At 36.6% G+C, this 23,345-nt stretch overlaps 1 protein-coding gene across 2 annotated transcripts in view; it reads left to right on the forward strand.

Annotated features, from left to right (window-relative positions):
- The window catches only part of TTC27 (tetratricopeptide repeat domain 27), a 95,040-nt gene extending 76,369 nt beyond the window's left edge, over positions 1-18,671 (forward strand). For both annotated transcript variants that reach the window (XM_072333146.1, XM_072333145.1), the window contains exons 15-20: positions 560-612; positions 4,419-4,584; positions 10,045-10,242; positions 14,019-14,130; positions 14,789-14,889; positions 17,961-18,671. In XM_072333146.1, the coding sequence (XP_072189247.1) occupies positions 560-612; positions 4,419-4,584; positions 10,045-10,242; positions 14,019-14,130; positions 14,789-14,889; positions 17,961-18,083 (753 nt within the window). In that variant the 3' untranslated portion in view covers positions 18,084-18,671. The remainder of the gene's footprint in view (positions 1-559; positions 613-4,418; positions 4,585-10,044; positions 10,243-14,018; positions 14,131-14,788; positions 14,890-17,960) is intronic.
- Positions 18,672-23,345: the final 4,674 nt, after the last annotated feature.

A 23,345-nucleotide genomic window follows, 5' to 3' on the forward strand; every position in this document is an offset into this window, starting at 1 on the left:
TGTTCAGTTATGTCACTGGGGCCTGTACTTGATTGCATTGATATGAGGAGGCCTACTGACTTTTGTGCTGGTTTTGTGACTAAAGGATGCTCAGGTGGCACTTAGTTACAGGGGATGAAACCTATCTCTATACAGTTATCTGCAACAACGTCATGACCATTTTCATTCTCAAGATGATTTAAATGCTCCCTAATCCTGAGGATGGCCTTTGAACACAAGTACATTTCACTGCAGTACCTGGATTCTACTCTTGGAATTCAATAGTGCAGCTTTAAACTGGCAGCACTGAAAGGTGATGGGCAGGTATTTATCAGCATGTGGCTTTGCTGGTCTTACCAGAAGAAAGACTGAACTTTGTGTAATCCTTTTCAGCCAAAGCATTTGATAATCGGTTTTATTTATTCATCTTAATGTAATGATTATTTTAAGGAATGTATTTGCCTCTTGCCATGTATTACATATGGTACATTAATGTATGATAATATGCCTGATACTTTGAAGTACTTCATTTACATATATTTGTTAAGTATGGTATTTTTTCTCTTTTTTTTTATTATAGAATGCTGAGGCCTGGAACAATTTATCAACTGCTTATATCAGGTTAAAGCAGAAGTGAGTACTTCAAACTCATTCTTCATAATTCTTCTCCCTTCAGTTCTGTATTCTGGGTCGAATCATTAATAAGTTTATTTTGCAGGAAGTGCACTTCCATAAACCTTATAAAAGTAGCAACTTCTCAGCTTACACTTTTTTTCCTGTTCAGTGTATTCTGATGTAGTAATTATAACCAAAGCAAAACATTTATATTAAATTTGGAAGCTAATTTGCCTGTTTTAAGAAGATGTATCCATTTCAGACAGGTCATCTATTCATACATGTGTCAGTTCATACTACATTAATCTCAGGGGAGTTAAAGGAAAAAGGCAGTTTGATGTAGTGAAAGCAGATGGAGATCTACACACATGAAAGCTCACTTGTTCTTTTCCTGCTAATTCAACCATTAGTACAAGAAGCTTTTACCTAAAAGGACTGCCTTTCTTATTTTGTATTTCAACTCAGTATAGTTAATGTTGCTCATAAACACAGAATACCTGAAATAACTTAGCATTTAAGAAAAGTTTTCACACTCATCCCCAGAGAATGAAGTAATAAAAAGTGAAATGATAAAAAGCTTACTCGCTGGTGACAGTTTATACAGTTATGCAGTCATGAGGAAAAATAGGAAAGCAACAAAGAATAGTAATTTTTCATAGAAGGGACATGCGGAGGAACTAATATTGTGAATAAGTTCAGTGAATGATTCAAGATGTAAATGGAACAGGAAGGAGGAGAAAGTGAAGGTTAAATGACTGCTTAAGACTAGAAAGAGTTGTAGAAATCAATAACTTGTTTTACCTTTTCAGTAGTTCCTCACATCTTCAGCTCTGCTTTAAGAGAATGAGGGATTAAATCATACTGTCTCCTTTTTTAATTTATCTGTAGCCTCGTAAAAATAAGATGACATAAAAGATGATTATAAAAATAAGATGACTTAGTTCAAAATATCTCTCCTCACTGAAAGCTGCTGCTTCTTAAGAGTGAATGTAGTAGATTGCTCCTCTTTTTTCTTCTTTTTTTTCCCCATAAAGTTCAAAAGGATAAATTAAGTGCTAAGTGTTATTGGCTTATACATAAAATAAGTATGTACATAAAATCCAAATTGCTTTTCTGCCTGTTCATCAACTATGAGGTTGATAAAACTAATGAGAGATTGGTTTCAATTTGATCTTATAATTGTGAATCTACTTGTGATTTAGCATGAGAAATGCATTAAAAAATTGTGAACTATTTGATATTTTATCTAAAATGGTAAAGGAGGGTAACTTTTGAGCTTGTTTTTCCCATTAATCATGTGGGAGAGAAGTATGCGTAAAGTCAGCATTATATGCTAATAGAGAAGTGTAGCCTGTATTTGCCGTGCAGTAGCATTGCCAAACTTACTGTGTAATCATTTGCAGATAAAGACTGCGTGATTTAGTTTAATCCAATTGGAGAGCAGAGGATTTTTGTTGTATGATCTGTTTTGGAGGGGGCAAGTAGTGGCAAAAGCTTAGATTTTTATAGTTCAAACCTGCTAACCAACAAAAAATATATGGTGAAGGAGAAGACTGAGAAAAGGGGAGGGGGGGGGGGGGGGGGAGCAAAGATACCCAAATTGCTTTATTTTGCTGCAGCCAGGCTCTTAAGTCAGTATCACTCTCACCCAAGAGTTGTGCATTTGGGTAAGGCTTAAGAGAGTCTCATATAACAGAGAAATATAAAATGTAAATGTCTTTTTGAAGACTGTATGCAAACAAGTTGCTGACTCCTAAATGAATGGGGGTTTGTTGTGTTTCGGTTTTCTTTACTTTTTAAGAGTTCACAAGTTTTCTGTATTCTGAATTTCCTGAAGAAAAAAAAATTGTGATGAAAGCAGGCTTTACTATTCAGTTCGTCAGAAAATTTTCTGAGTGCTCGGAGGTCTCTGAAATTTAGATCTCATGCTTCTTAAAGCAGAATGGTTTTACCCCTCTGCCATTTGGGTGAAAGATTTCCAGTTTCCAAGTAACTGGTGCTGTCTACTGGCTCTGGTTTGGATGTGAACTAGTTCAGGTGATGCACTGATATAAGATATATAAGATATAAGATATTCCATTATATAAGATATAAGATATATGATATAAGATATTCCATTCTTATATGTTATGTTAAGCACAGAACATAGAGGACTTTATTGGCCTGTGGACTAATTTGCCTCAACTGTTCCAATTGACCTGTTTTCCTTCAACTCTATCACTCAGCTCTCTTTGGGTCTATGTAGTTAGTCTTTTCATAGATTGTCACTTAGAATTTTCCCTGATCCAGCCATTCCAGACTTTTCATGATCCACTTATTAGTTAGCTCTATTTTCCTGGTTGGGATATTTACACTTCGCTGGACCTTCATTTTGAAACTCATCCAACAGTTTCTTTCATAGAATCATTGAATGGCCTGGGTTGAAAAGGACCACAATGATCATCACACCACAGGCTGGGTCAGCAACCACCAGACCAGGCTGCCCAGAGTTGTCTTTCTTCAGAGAAAGTGCTTTTAGCAACTTAATTGATACCACAAGCAAATGGCAAATTTTGGTAATAAGCCAGCTTTATGTGATCTTTATTAAGAAGAGATTTCTATCATACCTCCTCAAAGATTTTTCACTCTGTTTCAGGTTTTCATTTCAGGAATATTATTCCTTTGTGCTTTCTCTGCTTTTCACAACAGCCCAGCTGGAAGGCTTCAATCTGTTAAGAGCATAAGAACCATATCATTCTGTGTCTCTAGCAGAGGTTTTGTTAAAATCTCAAATTTATTGAAACTTTTGGCAATACATATAAAGCTTGAACAGTGGGCACACATACCATACTGACATATGCTGCAGGTTGTACTACAGCTCCTCCTGCCTCCTCTGTCAGCATTGGCCACATGTACTGCAGGAGGTCATGACCTCTGTAAACTGCATGTCAGCAGCTTTCTGCTGGGACACTTGATTTGGCCAAACTGCCTTATTTTACTCAGCAGAAAATGTCATTTCTCTCTCCTTGAGTGGGGAATGGTAAAGAGTTGCCTAGAGTGGATCCATATGGAAAAAACCGTACAGAAGATGCTTCCTGACTTGACACTGGCTTTTCATGAAATATTCTGGTCACTTTTATTCCACAGTGGTTTGTGCTGCCTCTATAAAATAGTCTACTGTGAGCAGCAGAGCAGCACCTTTGGTGAAGGATACTAATAGTGTTTGGGGGCCACTGTCACAGCTGCATTTAGCAGCATAAGGAAACAGTGCACGTAAGTATAGCTTCCAGCTAATGTAAGAAAAGATAATTAAAAACACTGGGATTCTGTGTGGTGAGTAACTTATATTTGCCATGTGCAAAAAATAAAAGCTATTGTTTTTAAGTAGCGTTTATATGATGAAATGGGTCCGTATCATTCTGTACTTGCTTCAAATTCAGTTGTGAAAAGAAAAATACTGAAGTTGGCTTTTCAAATTCTTTGTAATGCATTCTGCCACTGTTTGGGGGTTATTTAGTCATGGTCCCCAGTTAAAAATTCAGAAAAAAAATACAATAAAATTGATTTAGATGGCATGATTTTACTAAGTTTTTGTGTTATGTAATATGTAACTTTGCCAAAATGTAATTGAGAGCTGACATAAAGATAACTTCAGCATACTGAGGAGTGTAAGGACAGGAGGTAATTGGTAAGAGAAAACGAGGAAGTATCAATATCATAAATTATTCATTCTAACTTTTACACTGGGTTTTATACAGGTTTTTCTTAAAAATAGACAGCCTTTTAGTTGATGCAATGCCAGCTGTTGTTAATATATTTGTATTCATTCTTCTTTTTTTATTTAGAATCAAAGCATTTCGAACCCTCCAGGAAGCGCTCAAGTGCAACTATGAGCACTGGCAGATTTGGGAGAATTATCTTCTCACAAGTACAGATGTTGGAGAGTTTTCAGAAGCAATTAAAGCTTATCATCGGCTCATGGACTTGAGAGAAAAGTACAAGGACACACAGGTGGGGAAGTTTTCATGCTAAGTCATTCTGTATGTTTTTTCTTGTGAGACAGAGAGAGATTACTGCTGATACTGGTATCAGTAATGATAGTGCACATACCAGTGAAGTTATGTAGCCAAGCCATTTTATTTTATCTGCACTATAAGACTTAAGTATTTAAAATAAAAATGAACAGGCAAGCCTTTTCATCCTCAGACTGCCTCAGGTTTTACAGAAGGATAACTATGAAACTGGCAGTTTTCAGGTCTATTTCTAAACAAAAGGCATCATCTTTCCACATTGTTCTTGCATATGATGGTATCAAAAACAGCATACATTATTAAGCTTACAAAAAGGCAAGCTTTTCCCACGTGTCTGAAAATTCCACAGAAGATCTCTTGAAAAATGAGTTATGTTTCATGGATTGAATGCGTTAGTTAGAACATTGATTCTTAATAATGTGGAACAAAGGAAAACACTGGAAGCAATTTGCTCATCTTTCACTTTTAGTTCAGTTAATTTCTCTGTTTGTAAATGAATGCTTTAGGTAAAATCCAGAAAGCCTATTTAACAGTTGCTAATGAGATATTACCTTGCCTAAAACTGGATTCTGATCTAAGCAGGTTTCACTGTGCAATCAGTGAAAATAGCAAGGTGCATCTGAAACCTGGAGAGTCCCTTCAGCAGAATTATCAGCGAACTGCGTATGAGCGCTTAGGGATTTTGTCTGTAGTGCCACGGTGAGGGGATCCAGCTGTAGCTGGTCTTTGAAATCAGGGGTATGTCTCTCTTCTTATTCCATAAAATGATTTAAAGGAGCATTTGTAAATCTTGGGTGGTTGAGTTCAGTGTTGAGAAGAGGGAACAGATTAGTTATGGTTGTGGAAACGTGTCATTTGTTCATGGGCTTGGGAGGCCTCAGGGAGATGGCTTGTTTTCTTATGTGCTAATTTAAAAATATTTTTAGAGATGGTCTACTATATCTTTATTCTGATTGATGTCTGAGTAGGAATCAAACATCCTGTTTCTGCTCATTGTAGATATTTGGAAATGATACATGCTCCGATTAAATTGGTTACTGACAAGTTTTATGTTGGGTATTAAAGTATTTGGGGATATTGCCTCCAGTAAATTTCTGGTTTTACTCTATAACTTTTTCATCTTGTTCCCTTAAAACTTTTAATCTTGCATTATTATTTTTACCCAGAATTATAAATATGCTATGTATACCACAATATTTTAGTTACAACCTGTTTTTAACTTTGTGTTACGCAATACATTTTATGGCTCTCAGCATAACTCCTAATACACTTTACTCACGTAGAAGTATTTTACTGTTGGCCAAGGAAAAGCTCAGCTTGATTAAGGAATTTTAGAAAGGCTTTAATCAGTGGCCTTTACAAGGAAGAGAAGAATGTTTCCATAACAAAGCAACATCAAAAATGAAGCACATAAAACTGTTGAGATTGTTTACTAAGCTCAATTTATGAACCTCTCCCATTTGTCAACTAGCCTTTTCTAAGTAGAGATACGTTGTCACTCTCTTGTGCAATTGTATTTTAATGAAGCAGAATCGGGGACTTCAGTAAGTGGAAGCATGCACTTCAATTTCCATGCAACACAGGCACAGTCTTCTCTTGGGTTATACTTCTTATTTATGGTAGTCATAGATTTTAAGTGAGAGGCTATTAAGCTATATAGTGGTAAACTAGAAGGTTGGAATTTGGAAAGAAAGTGCATAAATACTCTTATTCAACTGGTTTCCTCTTGAACTCATAATGCATCAAATAAGAGTGTGCAATTGAATTTATAATTTGAAATGTCCTTGGTTAGTGCAGTTAAAGCAATCATATTTGTAAATCACTGATTTCTTTTATTAAAAGTAATGCATTTCTGTCTTTCTGTGTGGTTTCTGTTGGGTCATTGCTCTCTTTTTTTCCACCAAATTTCTGAATTCAGAAAGGAACTTTAAGAATTTTTACTTTTAAGTTATTGTAATTATTTCATAACAATGTTATCGCTGTGGCAAAGATTCTAAGATTGGGATATCATGAAAGCAAATGTATGTGTGTTCAGATTCTGCAGACAAAATTTAATAAGGAAAAGCTTAAGCATTATTTATATAAATGATGACCAATACAATAAAAGATTATGGCAAAGGAAGTACTTTCAAAAGTCCCCTTTTCCTCATAATCCATTATAATATTAAAAGCATGCTTTTTTACCTTCCTTTCCTGTTAGTTCTTAAAATTCCTTGAATTTCTTTAACTTTTTTTTTATTCATGAACTTACTGAGAAATATAACTTAAAGACTTCACTTTTATTGTTATGCAATAAACTGTACAGACCTGCTGAATTATTTGCAGCTTCAGCAGAGGAGGATCAGTCACTGAAAAATACCTGATGAAAAAGCCTTACCTGCTGTAACTGTCAATTAAACCTCTGAATTATTAGTCAGAGGCTGTAAAAACAGCTGAGAGATTTCTGCAACTGCTAATGACATTGCTTTGTACCACATGCCCTTTCTCAGAGCCAAGAGTATTTCTTTTTTATTTATTTATTTATTTATTACTTGGAAAGTTCTGTGAATAACCAAGTTGTTTTGCAGGTGGGAAAGCTGTTTTGCTACATTGCTTGCAGAAACCAGATATCCGTCCTGCACTGTGAAAAAAAAAATAAAAAAGAGTTCAGAAGTATGGAGAAGTGGTTTCTCCACAGCTCCGTATTCTTGAGAAACTGACAAAAAGTTTTTCTGTTACTCTTTCCATCAAATATTGTCTTCATTTCAGTGGTTCATATTGCCAGACTGTTTTTAATAAGAGTCTGCAAGAGCGTGTTCCAGGTGGATTCTGAGAAGAGAGAACAAGAGTTGATGCTTTGTCCTTTATAATTAATCTTCCGTTTGGGGACTGGGAGGGCACAGGGGAAAGCTCAGTGACTGCAGAGTTGTCATTTTGGATCTGATATCTGAGAGTTCCTTTCTTATTGAGAGCTGTCAATCTTTATTTGCATTAGTTAAGCTAGAAGTAGTTGGATGAAGTGATTTTTTTTATATGAATGGAACAGCTTGGAGAACAGTTTTGAAATAAGACTGATACCAGCCTCAGCATTTAAAAACAATTGTATTTGTTACTATGCCCAGATGGGGTCTTTAGCATTCACAAAAGAAAAGGAGCAAGAAGAATACAAGTGTGACATATTAAACACAGATATTCTGCATGGTTGATCCTGCGTAGCATAGTTTATTAACAAAGGCAAAAGAAACAAACCGTACTACTTGTGTAGGATCCTGGGCAGCAGAGTATTGCTTCATTAGTTCGGTGCATATGGAAGTTTAACTCTCTCAAAGGTATAAATTAACATCTTACATTTAAGCCTAGTGTCTAAAATAGAAAGCTCTGTTGGTCTGCTAATACTTCTTGACAATTAGCACAATTCACTTGCTATTCTAAACAGCTTCATTTAACAATAGGGCACAGCCAAGTAGTGTTAATCATTAATTAGTATTTAATGGACCCTTTAATTTGGTGTTTCACCCTGGCTTTATTTTAACTGCTGTAATGCTAATGCTTGTATGCTGAATTAAAAAAAGAAAAAAGATTATTATGATTAAAGAGAAAGCAAATAATGAACTCTATGGGAATAAGAGTTACTTTTCAGTTGCTAAATCCTACTGACTGGGGAAACTTTTTTCATGTATAAATAAATTATTGTCTATAGAACTCTTGATAACTATAGGTGATGTATACCTGAACTTTCACAATTTAGAAGAACAATTCTGATACTGTAGACTGAGAAAATGATTGAGAAGTCATACATACATATATGAATCCTCAGGGCCAGATTTACTTCCTTTTCAAAACAGATCACAGTTTAATGTTTCTTCTTACACCTCTTCTATGTTATAATAATGGAAATATCAATGCTTTCTGGTGTTTCCCTAGCAAATATTTAAGCAAGACCAGATTCATTTAATGATAGGTTTTATTCCTTTCTTTTCTAAAACACAAATGCAATATTATTTTCAAAACTTTATTTACGAAGAATACACTGTTTTGTTTTGGGGACGAGGGTTGCATTTAGGTGATGTTCTGATGTTTCTGGTGCCTGTGAAAAAAAACTGTGGAAATATGTGGGGTGATTGTAGGTTTTTTGTTTTGTTTTGCTTTTTTACTTTCTGTTATAGATATCTATTTCATAACATTATCAACTATTTCAATTTGATAAGGATGTTTTTCTTGTTTGTTTTTCATAGTCAGTAATTATTTCTTAGGATACGTGTTAACTGAGTAATTCTAAGAAAAGATGTGTTAGGAAAACAAAGTATCATAGTTATTAAACTTCACATGTTTTTATTTCAAGTGTAATATACTTTGATGAGCTAATTTTTATTTTACTTTCTGCCAATGAGCTACGTCTTGGTTCACAGGGATGCACCTCTGCCCTACTTCTTTTAGTGCAGCAGTATATTTGTGTGGTTTGAGGTTATTCACAAACCAGCTTTAGACTTGAAATTGGTTGATTAATATTAACGTTACTACTAATGTGATTTTATAGTAAATATGAATTTGTGGACAAAAATCCTGGAGCATTGAAGTTGGGAAATGAGTGGTTTTTTTTTACCTACCTTTTATCAGTGCCAGCATTAAGAGACTTCCATTTATTTTTATTCGTTGATCTCTCTTGTGGGCTGCACAAGAAAGGTATCTCTCAGTAAGTCACAGCTTACTTGGGTTTTATTTTCTTCTGATTTAATTCAGTGCCTTCATGCTTGTTTCAGTTTTCCTGAGAACTAAAGTTCAGTGAAACTGTCTTCTGAGTGTCCACCTCTTCAAAACACAAAGATTTGTTATTTTTCTGTTTCTGGGACACTGCAACATTTCATACATGCAAAGCACAGCTCCCATCCAGTTCACCAGCAGGTGCAAGTGTTCAGTTCTTCAGGTCAGAGCCCACATTCTCAAGTCAGTGACTCAGAAAGTAGTGTCATTAAATGAGTGCTTGTAAAAAGCTTCATTGAACTGACTGACTTCATTGGAAATGCATTAAACAGAATTTCCAGGGCAGCATGAGTTGCTTTCCAGTTTCCAATCTCATTTGGTATATATCTATAACGGCAACTAAACACAGAGGTCCTGTGAAGAACAGTGTCTTCCATTACCTCATTACTCTGTTCAGAGTGTTTACTGATCTTTTTACAGTCGTATTACAAGGTGAAAACATCTTTGTAATGCTGCCATAATTTTCTGTGCCATTCTCTTTCACGCTGGCCTGTCAGGGTAACCTGACATTTGTGTCTTAGATCTTTCACCCTCTTATCTTTTCCAACCGTAGAATCTTGTAAATGAAGTTTAAATTAGTTGGTTTATTCCCCTAATAAATACTGTATTTGCTATATGGTGCTACATTTGTTTTTTTATACTGATGCTTATGTTGATTTGAGTTGAAATAAACCATTTTTCCTGTTGCTTTTAATTTAAGGTTTTGGCTATTCTGGTCAGGGCAGCAGTGGATGGAATAGCAGATCGCACTGGAGAAGCAGCAAGTGGATTGAAGGGGAAACTGAAAGAGCTGTTGGGGAGAGTGACTTCGCGGGTGACAAATGATGGGGAAATCTGGAGACTTTATGCCCAACTTTATGGAAATGGACAGAATGATAGCAGTGAAGATATGGAAAAGGTGAATGTATTCTGATTTCTATGCTATGGATACACACTGTACAAACTTTCTGTTTTCCAGCAAGTTAAGTACTATAATAAGACATGCCATTGTTCCAGATGTGTTTTGCTATAGTGTTTCAATAAGCTTATCTTGTTTTTCATATTTCTGCAGCATGCATTTTTATTATCCAACAAATGCAAGATATTTTACATCATTTTTTAATTTAAAAATTTATCTCTTTTATCAAGGTTTAGTTGTAAAGCATCCTAACACAATACACATTCATTGTCCTGGATTCATATTCTGAATTTTTTCTTGGCAGCAATCTAATAGATATATTATATTTTTATTTTTAATAGAAATCTTGGATTCTGAAAAGAAATAATGGTACCTTCTGGAAAAAAAAAGAAAAAATCATAATGGCATGATCCAGTGGCATTGTAAGCCATCTAAATTCTTCTTTGGATCCACAAAGAAAAAAATTAAGAACATCTGTTACTCAGTCTCCAGCATTAGAGCGCTTTGTGCTTACGTAGCTTAAAATGGAATTAATATAGCATTGTAATTCTTAACATGTTAAACTGTTGGATCCCTCATTACCTCTTTGTGGTTTAGCTGTGTTAACTTCCATCTTTTTTTCCTATCACTTCCCAGAACATTGAGATGTGTACATTTCCAAAATTAACCACTCAGTGCTGCTCCAAGTGTTTACTTTTGTGTATGCTAGAAAGTACTTTGCATTTGGTGTTGAATTTCCAAAATTCAAATAGCCTTGCATACTCCAAAGATATTTACAGGTTATCAGATCTTCACTGAAGCTGAAAATACACCAGGTCAGCAGTCAGTATTTGTTTCCTAACGGGGTATGCCTTTGGCCAGGGCAAAAATGTCTGTCCCAAAGGTTGCATGTCACTTGATGTTAAGTCTATTACGCATATGGTTGGGCCCACAAGTTGTATGTCTTTGCAGTTAAAATTGGAATTATTTGGGCCTTGTTCAGTGTGTTTCTTTTCAGGTTTCGCCCTGTGAAATGCCTTGTTTAGTCCTTTCTCAAGTCCATTATAACTTCATTTCTTTCTTTCCCACTCCCCCCCCCCCCCCCCCCAATTTTTCTTTACTACTGAAAAATAAAAGGGATTTGGCCTATTCAGAATTCAGAAATACAGACTCTGCAATATCCTGTAACATATCCACAGATTCTTACTCAGACATGCAAACTAGGAGAGGCTCTGTCTATACTATAAATGTAATCACTTCAGAATCTGGTTACATCACAGTATTTTTCACTAACCCACTTATAAACATGGTTTCAATTTGTGGAGTAGACATGACTTTAACTGAGTTTCCTAATCAGACTTGTTATGGAACATACGGCCTAGCTTGCCCTACAAAATGCAGTCATGTTTATAAATACTTATGATATGTTTCCATGTATATCCAAGTCTCCTAGTGTGATGCACAGAGATGAATCATGAAAGAGCAGAACGGTCTACAGTCACAGCACAAGCAAATATAAAAATCAATTTAAATACACTATATAGTCACTGGTATCTTCTTGGATATCAAATTATGAAATCTAAATTTGAAAAACATGGATATTTATTTGCCAGAAGTATCATGTGGTGTCAGCTATTAAGTGAATGTAGTTATCTGTAGAACAATTCCAGATATATTGTTGCAGTTTTCAACCCATTTTTATTGTTCAAAAGGTCAATCGATTCTGAAAGGGTATTATTTACTATTTTGTAGCATCACAGGACAGAGCAATGGGAAAATATATTATAATCATATATATATTATAGGATTGTGTTCTGTCTTACAAATGTAGGGTTTGACTTTATTCCATAACATAATACCTTATTTAGTTCAGATTTAATTATATCTAGCCCATGTTTTCCCTAGAACCTAATTTGAAATAATATCTGTCTAATGTCAAATGTCTGGCTATTGTAGAGATTTTGTTGTTGTTGGTTTTTGTTTGTTTGCTTACCTTTCTGTTCTGCTGTCATATCTGACACCATGAATCACTTGAGTCTACAGCAGTGATTTATATACGCTGAATCAGTTAGATGGGCATTAGGAGTGAAAAATATTAATTTTTGTTTTTAACCTGGAATATATTTAGTCTTATACTTTGTAAGTACTTGACTTTTGTAGCGGACTTGCCGCTTCATTGAGAACTCCTTTCTTTGCTGCCCTAAACCCAGTCCATACCTTTCCTACCAAGGACTCTTTCCAGCCTTTAAGAAGCTTACTTGGATTCTGAAAACTTTTTGTTCCTTGAACTTTCCCCAGATCATAGCCTTTTCCTTCCAGGATAAATTTAGGTTCCAGAAGTGCAACCAACGAACCAACAAAGTTTTGAATTCTTTCCCCTCTCTGACAACAAAATGCCCTAGCTTGTTGCTCTGACTGAGACACATTAAGATTAAAATCAGGCTACTGTAAAAACTGTTCTCTTGGAAGTTTTTCCTTCTGCTGCCTACTGTTACCAACAGTTGTAACCTACATTATTCCAAGTAAGAAATAATCAGCTCTGATTTGACTTTAGACACCTTTACTACCACTTGCAGCCATTTGGCATGAGCAGTTCAGTCACCTGGGCAGTAGTGGTTGGAACTCTTGCTGGGAGAGAGAAAGCAGAAGCTTCTGGGCTGACAGTCCTCAGATTTCATCCATCCTTGTTCAGCAGTCAGAAGGCTTTGTTGTGCTCTGGAACATGTACTGCACTGACAACTTCTTCTTCCTTTGGATAATACTTAAAGTTTTTAAAAATAAGTGATTCAAGAGTTGTTACTGAACTAAGCCATGCATCTTTTCACATGCATTTGTCTCTCGTACTTCTTTCGCTACAGAAAGAAAGCAAAATAAGAAAGCAAAAATTAATTTGTTTCTTACCTTTTTCTCTTGCTGATGTGCTTTAGTTTAGTTAAGTAGGTGTTTATGAAATAAGCTCAGAAATGTAATAAATTGTTTTAGATTTTTCTATGAATACTCTATGCTTATTGTTTTGGGGTAGCTGTATGTCCTAACTTCAGTTCGATTTATAACCTCCCTACATTCAAATATAACTTCATGAACTGGTCGTTTCCTCTTCTGGCTACTGAAGTACTAATTCTAGTGCAGAGTTACTAGATTTGTTCTCTTGTTATCCAAAGTTAACAGAGGTTACAATAATGAGATGAACTGAAGGATTTTTTTCTTGTCCTCACACCAGAAAAAACAATTGTTTTCTTTTATTCTCCATGCATCTTCCTGCTCCTTGTCAGATGCTTTTTCTTAATAGAGAACCCTCCTGTAATATTGTTTACTTTCTCAGTTTATTTTATTTACACTGAGAACCAGTGCAGTATGACAACTAATAGTTGTGTCTGTAAAGTACGAACCAATAATACATATATAGAAAGAAAGCTTTTCATGTATTCAGTTCTGCATTTAATAGCTACAAAATTACTATTCAGTGTGAGTACAAGTATTTTTCCCTTTCATGTGCATTCAATTATGATGCCTTAGCAAATATGGGTCACATCCATCAGTCTAGACGGATTTTTAAAAGATAAAAATGAGATACATGTTACTTTATATGCCTGTCATTCTTGAGATGCAGTATTGGTGAATAACATCTGTGTTACAGCTGGTGCTTACCATTGCTACTTCAACTTGCAGAATATCAAGCACTGTAAAGATATGTTTATTTTCTTGACTGACCACCAAATTTGTAGCCATTTAAAACTAAATCAGTCTCCTAGTTGGTTTTCATGAATACTGATCTTCCTTTCTTTCCTTCCTTGCAGTCACTGCAGTGTCTTACTAAGGCACATAAATGTGAAATTCAATCAAATGACTGGGAGAAAGATGTTTCTGCTTTTAAGGAAGTAGCACAAGGAGCTATAGAGATTGCACATGGTATGTCCTACCTGAAAAGTGCTTATACGTGATGATACATGATAATGTACATGATAATACAATGTACATTGTAATAATGTACATGATAATACAACATTTATTAAGGAAAGTAATAAAATTTTGCCTCGTTCATTATGTTTATTACTACTATTTGGAGTCTTCTAACACAGAACATTCCAAACTTGGAGTAAGGTAGAAATTGTGTTAGGCATGTCAGCAAACATGAATGGTAAAATGGTAATTGAATGTTTTCCAGTGTATTTCATGGTCTTACAGTAATTTCATAGTTAAGTGTAAATGCATCAGTTATTCATTTCAGTTCTCTAATTGTGGCATTTGATTTGCCAATGCCATGCTAGCATCTCCAGGCAGGTAGTTGTATGTATGCTTTACTCAATAAGACTACTAACTGTGCAATAGTATGTGTTTAAGAAGAATTCTATCAGTCATAGACTTACTGGTTTTAGAGGAATTTTCCCAAAAGTACTTGGCATTCTTTTTGAATATCCCAAAAAGCAATACTGCATTCAAACATTAAGTATAACATTAACTATAGTTGATAAAAAAGTACTTTTAATCAACTGCTGTTGCTTAAGGATTACTGTTGAGGTAATGTGTTTTTGTTTTGGGGTCCTTCTCCTCTGTGTTTGGATTCTAGTGGCTATAAAATGCAGTAAGAACAAATCCAGTCATCAGGAGGCTTTGCAGATACTTTCTTCAGCTCGGCTTAACTTACGTGGCTTGTCATCCAAAGCAAAGGTAGGAATGTTTGAATTACGTATCTTTATTAAGTTATTGGCACCCAGTTTTCAGTTTTATGTCATTTAAAGACAAAATAATATCTTCCTGTCTTGGTGAATCATCAGAAAAGTGTTCACCTCTACTCTAAGGATTCCAGTTGTACATAGACTTTTACTAACCTTCTTCCCACAAGTATTTAACTGAAATAAACCTACTGTTACAAAATTTCAGTGCTATCTTTCAGACTGAGTTAGAATTTTATTTAGTGTTGGGCGGAAATGTTTGGAAGAAATCAGTCATTTTGAAGACTTATCCCTTAGTGTGAGTAATCATGGGGAGGAGTGGAGCAGCCTGAGAAGGAATGGCTTGTAAGAGGGAGAGAAATGTGTTCAGACTACTTTGCATCACAGTTATTTATTAAGGGAGAAACTCATTTAATTGGGTTTTTATGGATATTTTATCAATTCAGATAGTAATTATTTGGAAAAAGTTATTGTATTTGAATTACATTCTGTTTTCTAGCTGTTGTTTGTGCCTCCACAGACAGTCACACAAAGACCTGAGCCTGTTTCTGCCACCATTATTATCTTAATTTTACAGCGTATCTCACAGCATGAGACACTGCCGTTCTTTAACTGAGGGCTGATACAGGATACGTTTTTGTTCAAAGTGCACTTAACATCTTATTCTTCCTGGCTGTGTGTGGGGTTTTGTAAATGGGAATTACAAGAGTGTAAATTTTATAACATGTGCTTGGATTACAAAGTGTTGATCCATCACCAGTGTGTTAAACTGTACTTTTGCTTTCTTTTAAATCCTGCAATTTTAAGGATAAGAGCCTAAGAAAGCTATGTAAAGCAGGCATTAGTTGAGATCCATAACTAACTGTGCTTACAGATACTAACATATGTAAGTCATAGGAATGTAGTGAAAAAAGTCACAATTCTTATGTTGTGTTGTGATTCACAACATTATTAAAAAAAGAAAAAAGGAGCCTGAAGATGACTGTAGAAAAAACAAGTTTACTTGACAGAGATGATATAAACATGTTTTGGTGGTTTATCTTACAATAACACAGTCTTGAAAGATGAAGAACAGTTGAATCTAATGCACTGTTTTCTTAATTCCTGAAGGTGCTTCTATGTTGTTGGCAGGTAATGGTGTCTCTGAGTTTTATGTCATTTTGCAGAAAGCTGCCATGTTAAGGATAAGGCCGTTGGCATGACTTAATTGTGTTTGCATACTTTCTGATGTGTCATTTTTAACCTGAAGTCTAATTGAGTTTCTAAAGTGTGTTGATTGTGGTTTGAGAACTCAGCCATCTTCTGCAAGATGAACTGTTCAGCAAGTGTTTAGGAGTGTTCAAACTCAACTACAGAGTCGTCTGTTGCTGCCTCATCAGTGTGTGATTGCTTTGTGGTTAATTTTTTCTTTCAAGAGAGAAAAACACACAAAAAAAAAGGCTAAGGGCTGACTCGGTTGTTATAATTTCAGAAGGAATAAAGGAGCAGTGAAAGTAGGTTTTAAACAATTACAGTCCAAAATTCTGTTGTAAGGACATGCAGATGATATTAGCAAGTTTTAGACTGGTGAAACAACACTGCTTCTCAGATTTCCCACCTCTACTTAGATTTCCACCTTGGAGGAACTAGTCCCAGCTTAATGCCACTCCCATAACGTAGCCAGACTCTGCAAAAGGCTGCCCCTAGAAAAATGTGTTGTTAACAGGCTCCTTTCTGAACAGAGCTGTCTGGGCAGTCGCATGCTCTGATGTATAGCACAGTGGGCCCTCTTCTGCTCCTTGGCGCCATGTGTCATTCAGATCTGTCAGGTGGGGTCTTCCAACAGGAGAGAGGTCCTGGAGCTGTATTGTAAATGCATGAAATGTGGGTACTGTTGCGGGAAAACATGAGGCACAAGCCCAAAGAGCAGTGGTGCATGAACTCTCCCCAGGCTGCATCTATCTGAATAGAACTCTTTAACTGCATGGGGAAAAAAGAATAAATAATTATATCATTCTGTTCTATTTTAGCCAGAAAGAACCGAACTTCTTTGTCACATGAGGTTTGGGGGCTGAAAGCCTCTGTTCTTGTATCAGAAACTTCCTATTTTTGTGGAAGATAGTCCTGTCGCTGAACCAAGAAACGTTCTGAAACACACTGGCAACTTTGGTTCAGGCTTCTAAAGCACTTATATAAATATATATCTGTATTGTTCCATTATGTTTTGATGTTACAGCGATGACAGATGTACTCCACAACAACTTTTGTTTTCTGGGTTTGTTTTTTGTCTCTACATGTTGACTTCTTATGACAGATGAAGTGTGATTCACTTCCCTTTTACATAGTAAGGGAGAAACATATGTTTGGGCAATATCTCTCAAAGCCTCCATATTGCTCAAGTGACAGATCCTGGTCTTGCAATAGCAACTTGTTCTGGTCTATCTTCATTCATACCTTATGTGTCTCAAGGCTTCAGACTACCTTCCCCTTGGTTTTCCTTTAAAGATGTGAATTTTATGATTGCTTCTGAGTTAGGTGCTGTTTGTGTTTGTTATTGTCTCAGTTTAAGAACAAACTGTTTTCATTGTTTCAGTATTTTGTCTTCTATTACATGACATAATTATGCACAGATGCACATCTCAGCCCACACGTGCCTTGACACCAAATGCACAAGTTTTATTTGGGTTTTGGAGAACTTGACACAACAGTATGAGACACTGAGAAGATGGCCACTAAAATCCACAGCTAGTATTTTATCAGCAGGCGAATCGGTAAGCTGTAGTTGTCAGTATGAGATGTTGTTTCAGTTTTGAGTTTCACAGCAAAGTCCATAGCACTCCATGCAGTCGGGAGGCAGTGTGTGCAGTGCAGTCAGAGCAGAGACCCAACCTTCCCTTCCTCTCAGGGATTCGGTCCCTTTGACACACCTTCAGTTTGTTAGTCACGTGGTGGACTACGAGGAGACAACTGTGAGTGCTAACGGTATGAAAGGCAGCAGAGTAGTGGTGGGGAGGCTCCTGAGCTCATTCCCCCGAAATAGAGGAACTTTAAATGTGGTTTAAACTAACGTTTCTCTCTGTCACACAGCAACGCTTTGTAGATGTAGGAAGCCATGAGATTTGCAGTGAGATCGCTGATGAGGTGACAACTATGGACAACTTGATCGCTGAACTCCAGGAACTGAGCAACCAGCTGAGGGACCAGGGCTGAAACACAGACCAGATTTCGTGACTGGGGAACAAGGATGACATATTTGTTTTGTTACAACTTTTACTGATGAAATGGTAACAATTCTCAAGCAACTACAGCCTCAATAAATATTTTTTTCTGAGCAACGCTATTCTTGTGGTCGGCTTTCTTCAGATAACAGTCCGCTTACAGATAATAGTCCTCTTAAGATCCTTATCTGTTCTCACAGCGTTACGAAGTTGTGCATCTGCCTCCTCGAGCCCAGATTTTCTGGCAGCAAGCTCTGATTGTATTCATAAGTAATATGAACTTCGGCACGCAAAAGGTACCAAGGTGGAGGAGCTGGAAGACCACCCGGAGGAGGCAGGAGCTGACACCTCCCACCTATCAGTGTTTAAAGGTGAATGCGTCTTGACATCTTTGTAAAGCTTTGTATCCTTGTAAAGATGCTGAGAATGGAGAATAAATTGTTTACTTGCCAGGATTACTATGTGAGGCTCCCACAAAATTATTGTTTTTACAAAGGGTGAACCTGCTTGTGAGGGGCCACAACGCTTGTTTTGTAGAAATGACCCATTAAGGGAGAGACATTAAAGTTTTCACAGAATGAATTTGCCGGAGATATTTCCATTTTTCTCATACTTATGTAGTGAAAGGCCTCCATGAATTAAACACAAAATGGACCATTGCTTTTGAGGGAATCGCGGCTCTGCTGTTGTTTGATAATGATGTTTCCATATGACTTTGCTTACTCACAGAGATGAAAAATCTTCAAAACGAATTTATTGCTCCCAGGGTTAATTTTTCTTGGGAAGGGTTTAGGCGTGGAATGATTTGGTGGCAGAAACCATCCCAGTCCTCCCTAGATCTTACAGCAAAATTTAAGCAGCAATTATATCCAATTCTTAAGCAAGTGGTCATATGAGGAAGTCATTCTGCTCCTCTAGAGCATCTCTTCTGTGGTATTTCATGTTTTATCAGCACAGATTTTTCCTCATTTGAGCATTCCTCTCCTTGCTGCTCTGTGGATTACAAACAACTTTGTCTTTCATCTAATACAGGGAAAGCCTGCTATTCATGGTACGTAGCTGAAGAGTGGAATGGATAGTGTCATGGCAGCACACCAGTTTGTACTGTCATATTTAGTGGCTTGCAAGGGCAGTGTCTGTACAGACTTAGAAAAAAAAAAGTGGAGAAATACAACTTAAATATGTACAGACAGCATAAATGTAGTGGAGGATGGACAAGCAGGAGCTGGATCACCATTTCAGGAGACACTGGCTCTTCAAAACAGATCACCATCTCAGGAGATCTCAGTCACTTCATCCATGAGACCAAACACCAGATGTAAGTCTTTCCAGGTACATTCTTGCTACCTCTTACTTTATATTATTACTAATATATTATATTAGTGATGTTTTCATCTCTCTCAGATGCAAGGTTAGAGATTACTTTGAGAAGAAGTTTGTCACAGAGGACGTTTGAAATAAAAGCCACCTCAGTGTATTGTATGATACTCATGTTCTGCACTCATGCCAAGAGCATTTAGCTCTGTGAGACCAAGAATGACTGTTACTGCAAAAGCTCTTGCTGTCAAAAAGCTTTTTAGTATGGAAAGAAAAAAGAACATTTCCCAAGCACAATATAGTCTTTCCAGATCTTCATCCCACAAGGAGCATCTGTCTTGTAACATGGAAATGATTTTTCACTTAAACCAGTCCCATGACAACTGAGGAAGGAATCCTTGTGGGTTTAGCAAAGCTGTATAGACCTTTCCCAATGTAGCAGTCATACCTACAAACACCTCTAATGTCTGTTATTTTTCAAGTGTTCTGTTCACAGCCAACTGAGAAAAATTACATAGTTTAGCATGTACCAGATTAAGCAGTATTTCACAGGAGTTGCTTATATATTAGAACTTCATGTACTCTCAGTCTCGTTTTTTCTCCTTGTCATTTATCTGCCATTAGAGCTGATCTGGTGTGAAGCAGAGGGAAAAAGAGCAAGTGTAGAATTTTTCATCTTCTGCCTACCCAAGAAGAAACTGTCTCAGGGTTTTGAAGCTGAGTATAAAGCTGGTAAAGCATGAAAGAACTGTGATGTATGAAGGAGAATTTACTTGCATGGCTGAAGAGGGTTTGTTTTACGTCTCTTTGAACTAACATGGCTCAACCTACAATGTATTTTCAACCACTGGTATTCCGAAACCAGGGATGATCTGATTCATTCAGAGGGCTGTGTCAGCACAGAGTATTGCAGTAGGGTGTGGTGCTAAAAGCTTTTCATGGGCTGAGATATCACTACTCATGAGCAACAGGAATGTTCTTTTAGGGCCAGTGAGGCCATGCTGAGTCAGACAGGTCTCCCTGAATGAGTCAGAGATGTGTGCCATGTCCCATTGTCCTCCATTTTCCTTCTGCCACACTGAACTGTCTGTTCAGAAGGGTGAGTGGCTTTCATCCCAGCATTCATGCAGAGCTCTTTACCAAACATCCCTTGAAATGAAACAGGGCCTGGAATATTTTTTTGTGTCTAAAAATGGTGTACAACCTGTATGCAAATAGAGAGGGTGCATTCACAAAGTTATCTTCAGACTATGTATGTACATTTGGTTAAAACTGTTCTTACAGTTATTACCAAAATAAATATGGTAGGAAAATAGGTATTAATTTCATCCTGCTTTGGAACATTACTGCCCAAAGGAACAAAAAAAAAGAAAAAGAAAAACCACAACCACCCTGCTATTTCCATATTAATGATAATTGAAATAGTATATGAGTATTTAACTTTTCTTCCAGTTAATAGTGTACAGCTTGAGGTCTCTGTGCTTGAATTGGAGCTTGGAGGAAAATCTATATAATTACTTTTTCTGTGATTACTTAAGTTTAAGTGGCTCATGTTTCAGAATTGCTTTTGTAAAACCAATTTGGTGATTTTTGTTTATATTTAAGAATGTATACATACCCAAAGCCACACATTTATATTGCATGCATGTGTCATGCAGATGTTGATTCTGAAGATGTGAGAGCAACGCACCTTTACAGGAAGGTAAGTCTCTTGAAAGTAGTATTCAATACAGAGACAGGAACGTAGGTCAGCCTCCCACCTCTGTATTAATAGATGCTTGTCACTAGTCTAAGGGATGGCTACATGGCACTTATATTCTTCATGTTCAGAAATGACTACTTGTTTGCTCGTGTTGTTGAAGAAGCACTTAAAGGCGTTTGACCTTTGAAGCGTGTGCTAAGCGCTCTCAGAAAATCAGTGCATTTCTGTTTCTCCGTTAAATGTACATAGATTCCCCTTACAAAGTCCCTATTCAAATCTGACAGAGGTAGGCTTTAATGTCAGTCTGAATATGGCTCATCTGAATTGGTTATTAATGGACAATAACTAGAGAATTTGTAAATGTTTCCTGTAATGCAGTGATAAAAAGCTTTGCTGTCATAAATTTGATGCATTTAACACTATAAGCCTTAAATCTGAACTTGGCTGATGTCTTTGTTTCGCCTCTGATTTCTGTAAAGCCTTCTGTTGCTGCCCTCATGGGTAGGTTTAAAATATGTAAACAAACATAATTTAACTAGTGTTGTTTTTATTTTTATGTTCACAGTAGAGGTTTCCATTGCTGTTGCAAAACTGGTTTTGTCCAGTTATGGATCATTCAAATGCAAATGTTAATAGAATGGACTTTGTATCAGAGCTCAAGAAAGGGCAGGTTGGAACATTATAAATCAGTCGGTTTTTTAATGGTAAAAAACTGGTGGTTACTATGGATTAACACAGACACGGATAGCGATTAATTTAAGGATAGCTTTGATTGATGTTCCCTGAGGGTCTTCTGCATACACAGGTGCATCTGAAAGGTGTGCCAGTACCCTGCTGAGAGCTGCCAGACCACTAACAGTTACTTCTTTTGAGGTCAGAAGTCATAAACAAATCAAGCCAGATGTAGGCAAGCCCATCTGATACATTTTACATGATTGGACTCTGAAATAAAACTGGCTTGATTTGTTTATGACTTGCACAGTGCGAATGGCAAGAGAATATTTACTGTTATGCTGTAAGCTGTTGTAGTACTGCAATACTGATGGTTTTTATTGCATCGTTCAGAAGCACTTATAAATAGATAGGTTTCAGTCAACAAGTAGCTTAGTCAGGGATGTGCTCAAATATAGTAGCTGCATTCATTAAATATTTCTACTAATCCCTCAGCTACACTAATAAAAGAGTAATCCTTTATAGGCTGAAAGCAGTGGCAGAGGTTGTGTGGGGTTTTTTTGTTGGTTTTTCTTTTAACTGTTAACATTCATCAATGGAGAGATCATTATTAGTGACCGTGTTTGGTTTTCTGCAAATAAATAGAAACTTTGTTACCCTGGGAGCATTTTTAGTTAGATTTGCCTGCTGAAAATGGAGTCGCTCTTACTCTTAGGAACAGTTGATAACATTTGTTGCATATTCAGCACATTTGTTTCTTCAAAAAAACAAACAAAAAAGCCCAACATGGGCTTGGGTGTTCTTGTTTGTTTCTATTATCTTCATACCGTTTGCCCTTTTACTCACTTCTTCCACACTTTGGATTTCATTGTTTAAGGCAATGAAAGTGAGTTCTGGCTTCACTGAGCAAGAGGAGAATGCTGGGTAGGGATGAGACACATGAGGGAGTCAGGGCTCTGCCCTACTGGGGCAAATAAAAGACCAATTACAATTTTAACCCACTAGTACTGATTCAAACCTAAGCTGGGTCTCTGCAACAACAGGAAGGCTTGGGTTTGGAAAGCTGTGGTGATTAACTGCTTTGTGCGTAGTGCTGTTTTCCAAGGTGACACAAGCATGAAAGTCCTTTTGTCTGTTTCCAGCTTACTCTGCTCAGACTGTTTTTACAGAACACACCAAGAACCTTTTAGTCACCAGTGATGTCACATATCCCTTTTTCTTCTTATTTTCTTTTTTTCCTCGTCTGTTTATTTTAAACCCCAGTGACCTGTGAGTCAACTGCAACAGTTCCTGGCCAAAAATGAATTTAATTAACACATCATGATACAAGCCAAGAGCTATGCAGTAGAAAATTGGGATTAACGGCATGAGATTCTTCAGGATGGAAAGTTAGCTTGTTTGTGACATCACTGCTGAAGCAAATTTGCTGAAGCAAAAAGTTTTGCAAGTCACATTTAGAAGTTAACTCTACAATTCAGATCATTTTCTCTGCCATCCCTAAATGAGCAGCATGCTCTTTCCATCTTAAGTGCTGTCCTTTCATCCACCTCTGAGCCACTTGTC

This window comes from Excalfactoria chinensis, chromosome 3 (genome assembly GCF_039878825.1).
Source record: "Excalfactoria chinensis isolate bCotChi1 chromosome 3, bCotChi1.hap2, whole genome shotgun sequence".
NCBI classification, from domain to species: Eukaryota; Metazoa; Chordata; class Aves; order Galliformes; family Phasianidae; genus Excalfactoria; species Excalfactoria chinensis.